General features: G+C 40.3%; 2 protein-coding genes across 2 annotated transcripts; one reads left to right on the top strand and one right to left on the bottom strand.

The window, feature by feature from the left end:
* Positions 1-4,899: 4,899 nt before the first annotated feature.
* On the top strand, positions 4,900-5,831 carry LOC6038517. The gene is made up of 2 exons (XM_001848256.2): positions 4,900-5,127; positions 5,183-5,831. Exons 1-2 carry the CDS (start codon positions 5,067-5,069, stop codon positions 5,707-5,709), a joined length of 588 nt encoding a protein of 195 aa, XP_001848308.2. The 5' UTR covers positions 4,900-5,066; the 3' UTR covers positions 5,710-5,831.
* On the bottom strand, positions 5,736-7,763 carry LOC6038516 (triokinase/FMN cyclase). Its single transcript, XM_001848255.2, has 2 exons — positions 7,679-7,763; positions 5,736-7,614 (listed from the first exon to the last, which is right to left on the bottom strand). Exons 1-2 carry the CDS (start codon positions 7,733-7,735, stop codon positions 5,854-5,856), a joined length of 1,818 nt encoding a protein of 605 aa, XP_001848307.2. The 5' UTR covers positions 7,736-7,763; the 3' UTR covers positions 5,736-5,853.
* Between the last annotated feature and the right edge of the window lie 468 nt (positions 7,764-8,231).

The raw sequence follows: 8,231 nt of genomic DNA, 5'->3' as shown, positions 1-8,231 counted from the left end.
AAAATTAGACTTTCTTCTTGTGCCTAACTGCTAAGTATGCTTTAAGGTTAATTTTGGGGTCCACTTTATTTCAAGTTCTCCCAATTATAGTTATTGGAATTTTTAATAAATTAAAATTTACACTTTCTGAATTAGAAGATAAGAGAAGCATTGGTTCATTCGAACTTGAACATCTTACATTGAACATCCAATGTTCTAAACAATTTCGAATTTTCAAATGTTTTTTTTTTCTGATTTGTTTATATAATTTTGCTTCGACCAAATTTCCCGGGAATCGAGAGGTCCAAAACTGGTCGATTTCCCGGGAATTCCCGCTCGTCACCCTCTATTTGAGTGTAATGGTTTTTATACAAAATTTCAAGAAACTTTAGATGTCGAAAAATAAATACAAAAAAATTTCAATGTATTAAAAAGGTAAAAACTAATTGCCTTTGTTTGAAGCTATGAATTTTCAAAAAAAAAATATTTTGGGAATTTTATATCAATCAAAAAACACAGTCACAGAGAAGAGAAATATTGTTTTCAAAAATAAATTGAAACAAATAGTTTCAAAAGGAATCCATCCAAAAACAAGTTTCAAAAGGAGTCCATTTTCTAATCAGTTGAACTATTTTTTCAGCAATTCAGGAAAATTGTTTGCTGATACCATGAAATTTAAGCTAGGTCAGATCAAATTCTGCTTAAAACGATAAAACAACACTCTGCTATTTTCAGTCAACATTAATCCTAAAGCAACTTTTCGTTACAACCTATCTGTATTGGAAAGATATAAATCGATTGAAATGATTTAAAAATAATAAAACATTAATTTGAATATTCTTCAAAGAATTAAATTGTGGTTGGATTTTTTAGCTGTTATATTTATTCAATCAATTACCATTATAACTCTTTGAAGCAATCGCTGAAAATTTAAGTAAACATATCAAAATGATGAAAAATTTGGAGGGGCGCCAAATTGATGCTTCGCCAAGGGCGCCGTGGACCTAAGGTACGGCTATGATTACAAAACTTTTTTTAAATAAACATGTGTGGTTTTATCAGCAACTGTAAACAAATCTATTGTTTAGTTTCGGTCAACCATGTAATTAATATGGAAAAAAATGCATCAAAATTACTTTTTTAAATATTTTTATGTTTACAGTGGTATTTGAAACGTTTTCTCTGATCTTTTTCGGAAATAAATGTGTTTAAATGTCTATTAAGTTTTTTTGTTGTTTAAAGCCAAATTTGTGAACAAAACATATTTGTTTATGATGAAAAGTGAGCAAAATCCATCTTTTATTTATTACATCTATCATTAGACCTACACCATGCATCAAAACATCAAATATCGGTTAAATTTGGTATAAAAATAACAGTTTGCCTATAGTGGACCCGGGTCCACTATAGGAAAAGGGGGCAAAAAAACTTTTTTTTCAAATGGCTATTTTACTGCTCAAAAACAAAAAACTGATGGAACAAATAGTCAAAATTGTTCAAAAGACTTCGGCTTTCATTGTTTTGTACAAAGGGTTATGAAAAAGTGCTTAAAATATTGAAAATTTGTGAAAAATGTGCTTCGGCTCTACTAGGGAGTCCACTAATGGTTAAAATACCCTATTCTCTAGCTATTATTTAAGATCATTATTTTTTCCATGCAAAAATTCGTACAATTTTGCGGCCTGCTCATACAAAATAAGCATGTGAATATTCGAAAATCATTATCTTGAGAAGGATTTTTTTATGAATCTGGTGTCTTGGGCAATGTTTTAGGTTATAATTAGGATTTTTTGGAAATATCTTGATTTTTTATTTAACTTTTTATGGGATCATCCATAAACCACGTGGACACTTTTTTTAAATTTCAGACCGCCCTTCCCCCTCCCCCTCTCGTGGGCAATTTCCATACAAAACAAATGTTTATTGTATGGAGCGTGGAAAACCGATGAAAGAATTGAAAATGTTACTTATAACATTTTCAAAAGTTGTACTTTATTTTCAAATTTTAAAATCAGTTTTAAGAGCAGAAAAATTACGAAATTTTCATTTTTTCAAATTGAAAATTGAGAAAAAAGTTTCGAAGATAGCGCAAGTTGAAAAATGAGGGCTAATTAGATGACACTGAGGAAAATATTTTTAAGCAAAATTAAAGCGTTAAAAGTGTGTTTCAGCAACTAGCCAGCAGCCCGATCAAAAAAGTAAAAAAAAAAAAGAAAATTGGAGGAAAATTAGATATTTTTTTGGAGAGGTGCTTTTCTTTTATAAACTTTGTATAAATTACAAAAAAATACATATTTAAAAAAACACCTCAAAATGTTTATTACTTGAATACAGTGCACTTTATCACAAAATGTGTTTAGTAATTTCCAACTGCAAATTTGATTTTACATAAAAAAAGATCTTTGAAAAAAATATTAACAGCATCCTAGATTTTTTTTAATCACATTTAAAAAAAAGATAACTCCGGTACCAACTTTTGCACTATCCTGAGTGCTTGTGCAAAAAATGCCTTTTTTAATTCCTTAAGGGTGCACAGCAACAAAGGAAGTTGTTGTATTCTTATTCCAAAATTGTCAAACTTACGGACCCAATCCTGCAATAACGGGATTGTAGAATTAATCAAACTTTGTTGTAAATTACTTTGTGGACAGTACTTTAGGGGATGAATAAAAAAATATTTCGATAGTACCTGTAGTTTTGAAGATACTAAAATGTCTGTAACAAAAATGTGGGTGCAATACTCTGGTTGATGTGCACCGTTAAAATAAAAATAATAAATCCGAAAATTTTAAACAATAGCTATCTAGGGAATTGGGTTCTAAAATTAAGAATAAATGTGTGATTTTATTGTTCACAACTGAGTACAACCGCAAAGGATTTGAAATCACAACTTACAACTTTACCGAAGTCACCAAATCTATTAGATCTAACCTTGTCAAAATACAGATTTTTGAAAATTCACATGTCCATTTTGTATGACTAGCCGCCAAATTTTATGGAGCCTTATACAGAGCGGATTCGTTAATTCGAATGTCTCTACTTCGAATGTTTGCTAATTCGAATGCTCGCTAATTCGAACGTATTCGAATTAAAAAGCACTCAACCGTCAAAACCAGTTGTCATTGTTCGGCAATTTCCGAACACGTGGTTTCAAGCTTTTGACAGCTGTCAGTCTTTCCAAATAGCGAATTTGGATTCGCTCAACCGAATGCAGTTCCATTCGAATTAGCGAATCCGCTCTGTATCAAAAACTAATTATGCAAAATGGCTTATTTTGACGTAGAGTCGAGTTGCAAAAACGTCGAAAAACAATAATAAACAAAAACAGAAGAATGCAAAAAAAAATTAAAAAAAAAATAGTACAGTTCAGACTCGATTATCCGAAGTTTCGATTTTCGAAGTTCGATTATCCGAAGGTTTGTATGGGACTTCGAATAATCGAATCACAAACATATTTTGTTTTTTCGTTTGCTTGTTTTTAACATCAAATTTGAGTTCTGCGACCCAATTTTGAATAGTTGATTACCTAATAAAGAATAAACGCCTTTTTCGTCACCGCCATATTGGCTGCCATCTTGAAATATAAAATTATAAATCACTTTAGCGTAGTTTAGTGGTCATACTTAAACTCGACAATCAAAAATAAGACAGCGAAAAAAAATTTTTTTTCGTCATTCGATTATCCAAAGTGAAATTTTTCCGAGGCCTTCGGATAATCAAGTCTAGACTGTATTTAAAAAATTAAAAAATGAAGAATTCTATAATTCTAAAACTAAATGATACAACTACACTCGATTATCCGAAGCCTCGATTGTCCAAAATTACGATTACAGTACTTGCTCGGTAACTGGGCTGAGAATGTAACCCTACAGGACAACTGGGCTGGCTGAACGAAAAATAACGAGGGGACCACCGATGCATAATATTTTCCTGATGAAATATAAAAATAAAAGTTACGCAAATTTATTTACAATACTTAAATTTCATTATTCCTTAAATGTAACTTGGAATTACATAACAGTTGGACATTTTTTTTTATTTATTTATTGCATCCATGAACCCCTCAGTTATTTCGGTTTGTTTTGGTTTTTGACGTTTGTCTGGGCTACGACCAGGGGTGTCAGGTTGCCAGATAAATCTGGCATTGCCAGATTTTTTGAGCGCCAATTAGAAAAAAAAAATTTATTTCTTCCTCACATTGTTTTATTGACGTATTTTGTTTATTTTGTGAAGCTATAATGTATAAAAAGTGAAAATATACAGTATTTGAACAAAAAATTGCTCATTACTTTGAGAAAAGTGGCTTGCCAGATTTTTCCCAGATTTTTTACTTTTCAGACCTGGTAACCCTGGCTACGACCCAGTTATCAAGCGCCCAGTTAAAAAGCAGTTAACAACGCCCAGTTACCGAACAACTCAAGCAAAACATTGTAATAGGGCCGAAGCCAAAGTGTAAACAAAGAGTCTATCCTGCTCACGTCAGTTGATGGAAAGAGCAGGATAGACTCGTTGTTTACACTTTGGCTTCGGCCCTATTACAATGTTTTGCTTGTAACTACTGTATTCGAAGGTTTCTTAGAAACATCGGATAAGCAAATAATGCACAAAAAATGTTCGTGTTTTTTATATTAAAAATAAAAGCAGGTGTCCTGTACGAAACAAACAACATTTTTATTGATAGTGATTAAAACGCACAAAATTACTGTGGAAATCGATTCCTTTGACCGCATTCTAGTCGGACGAACTGTATTTTTAACGATAACCTCGACTATTTTGAATCAACCAACTTCCCCTAGCCATCCTCCAAGTTTGCTACTCACCGCAAGGTGGCAGCACCACCTCGCAAACCAACTTATCGTTTTTATCGTTACCGTTATTTTTCTCGTCGCGCGTGAAAACAGCAAAAAGGGAGCCAAAACACAACACAAAAGAACAACGGCTGTTTAAAAGGACCGGGAGTAAAACAAAAGGAACGAACGGCCATCGCTGCAAAAATCCACGTTCACGTCCCAGAAGCGCCCCCGGGATCAGATCGAAGGAACCCATTTCATTTTCATACCAAATAAGTTAACAAATAAAGTGTGACAATGGCGTCGACGCGAGCCTTCAACATCCTGGAACAAACCAACGAAAATCACCGAAATGGCAGTAAGTAGATCTAAATGTTGGTTTCTCCCGGAAATTGAAGTTTGATTTTTCTCAGAAACGACCCTGCCCGGCAAAAGCGAGCTCCGCTCCTCCAAACTGGCCCTGAAGGATCTCACCAACAACGCCTCCTCGCGATCGGCCTTCACCGGCAAGCAGTCTTCGGAAATCCCCTCCAAGAAGCCCCTGCTGCAAAAGTCCGGAAGCTCCTCCTTTCTGGGCAAGAAATCGACGGAAGCTTCCACCCAGCAGCAGCAACCATCCACCAAGAAGCCCTCCTTCCCGTTCACAATCTTCACGCCGGCGGACGCCGAGTACAAGTGGGGCAAGGAAAGTTGCCTCCGCGAGGATCTGCTCGAGCAGATGATGGACTTCCACGGGGCCGTCTACCAGCGCAAGGTGAAGCCGATGAAACCGCTGAAGGTCAGCAACGTGCTGCAGGACCTGCCCGAGATCGAGATGCCGGCGTGGACGGCGGTGGAGAGGCCGACGCGAAAGGTTCCGGCAGTGCAGCGGGATTTGCCGGACTACTTTTTGTTCAGCGTGCCCGAGCCGGAACTGCCACATTTGGACTTTTTGGATTAATTTCTTTCGCTGACTTCTGTACGCGCTTTTATTTATAGTTTTGCTTCTTATTTGTAAATTTTTCTCTCATTACAATACGTTACGATGGCTAAGTTCCTAATAAAAATCAGTTTAAAACAAAATGAATTTTATTTACAAAACAACTCACTCTACGATAACCTGCTTGCATGCCTCCAGCAGCGCCCGCGCCCAGATCGAAACGGCGTGCGCTCCCGGATCGGGATGCTGATACTTCCTGTCGCCTTCCCCGGACGACGCCGCGTACGATGCTCGTCCCGCCCTGGCCACCATGTGCTGGGTGGCCCGTGCCGCCTCTTCGCAGCCCTTCGTGAAGCACTCCACGGATTCCAAGGTAGCTTTTCCACCTTCAAGGGCACCTTTCATCGCAAGCTCACCTTCGCGCAACGCATCCAGCATGGTCCGATCGCCCAGCTGGGTCAGGGCGTACTTGGCGATCGTGTCGTTGCCGGCGGTTAGTGCATGACTCCAGAGATTCAGCGTGACGCGTTGATCGCCGCCTTCGGTGAAGATCTTCGACGCTCCCTGGAAGAACAGGCTGTAGAGGGCGCCCGACGAACCGCCCATGTCGCGCTCCAGGATGATGCTGATTTGCTGGAGGAGGTTTGCGGGATGGGTTAGGTCCAGCTTATGGGCGTTGAGTTGGTCTAGAACTGATTGGGCACCTCTGGAGATGGTACTTCCGGTGTCTCCATCGCCGGCCTCTTTGTCGATGGTGTTCAGCATGTCCTTGCAGGAGATGAGGGCTTCGCAGACGAAGGTGATCACGGTGGATGCCAACTTGGCGCCGAATTGCTCGGTGATTGTACACGTGGGGACTCCCGCGGTTGGTTGCAGAACTTCCATCGGACTCACTGTTGCAACAGCTGAAGGTGGTAGATTGCAGCGTTTTCTTCCAAATAGCATTGAAGGGACTGACACTTCGTAATCCAAGTATTGCAGCAGTTTCGGAGAATAGCCGAGGTTCAACAAAGTTACCGAAATTCCAGCTTGATCCAGCGATGATAAAAACGATCCGCAGTAGGTCCGTTTCACGGTGTAACTCTGCTTTGCCTTGTCAAGCAAACTCTTCAAAAAGATCCCCATCAAGAACTCGGACGTACCTCCAAGATTGTTCACCATCAGTACAACTTCAGCAGCCTTCGGTACGCACTTCTCCAGCTTCTTCAACAAAAACTCCACAATTCCCTCAAAATCCCCACAAGCCGGCATCGTGTACACTCCCGGTTCGCCGTGAATACCCTTCCCAATCTCAACGTTCTCCAACCTATCACCCACCGCCCTAAAAGTAAACCCAATCGTACCCAAGTTGCGCACCAACCCCTCTCCAAACCCATAAACCTCATCCAGCCCCACCCCGTCCTCAGCCATCGCTCCCAAAATCTTGTGCACCAGCACGACCCCGGCCAACCCCCGCTTCCCCACACTCGCCCTCACCTGCCCCCTCTCAATCGAACAATCATCGTCCACCAGCAACATCCGAACGTCATCCCCGTACCCCAACCCAACCCGCGCCCTCTCCACCGCCAGCCCAAAGTTCAACCGATCCCCCGTATAGTTCTTCACGATGAAAATCACCCTCGCATCGTCCCGACCCACCGCAACCGTCCGCAAGCAGTCCAGAATCGAAGCCACCGAGGGCGAGCTGAAGATGTCCCCGCAAATGGCGCCGCTCAGCATCCCCGCGCCGACGTAGCCGGCGTGGGCCGGTTCGTGGCCGCTGCCACCACCGGACAGTAGCTTAACCTTCCCATCCGAGGGGTCGTTGTCCAGTCGGGTGACGGAGTTGCAGCCCGGCGTTAGCAGTTGGAGGCCGTTGTGGGCGGCGATGAGGCCGGACAGGGACGTTCCGACGGAGGTTAGGGACATTTTGTGGGCGGGGGGATCCTGGGGGAGAATTTTAAGGAAAGGATTATGAAAGAACTTGTGCGGTAATTTGCGTGAGACTTACCGTATGTTGTGGTCGAGGTTGTAGACGATAGTGATAATCAGCAAAACAAACGTGCATGTACTTGCAGTCAATTTAGATAACCCTCAACTGAGTTGTCTACAAATTACCAAGAGTAAGAAAAAGTTGTGAAAAAAATACTAAAATTTAAAAGGATAGGGGAAAGGCAGAGAGAAAACTTATAACTAGATCACAGTATTTTCATTTGTAGATGTACTTAATCATCAGCTCACCAAGGGCCAGAAATAGCTCCGTCTTACTACGGCAGGCCTGAAACCGCTACATTATCTCCCCCGCAAGTGCATGGGTATTAGGATGTAACAAAAATGACTTTTTGGCGGGCATTCAAGGGTTTGTTCCGGTGGGCATACTAAGCCCAAATCCAAAATATGAGCTTGAATGGACGTAACAGGAGCTGGCGCTCCGCCCTTCAATTTTAAATGGGATTTAACCCGTAAAAAAAGATTTTTTCTAAAATGTCACTTTTTGAGGCATTTTGGCCACTGAAGCGTTTATTTTCAACATCATTGGCGTGTAGGCCAGATCCTTGCGCATC

Source organism: Culex quinquefasciatus, chromosome 2 (assembly GCF_015732765.1).
Source record: "Culex quinquefasciatus strain JHB chromosome 2, VPISU_Cqui_1.0_pri_paternal, whole genome shotgun sequence".
Classification (NCBI taxonomy): Eukaryota; Metazoa; Arthropoda; class Insecta; order Diptera; family Culicidae; genus Culex; species Culex quinquefasciatus.
This window is presented reverse-complemented; position numbering and strand designations above follow the sequence as displayed.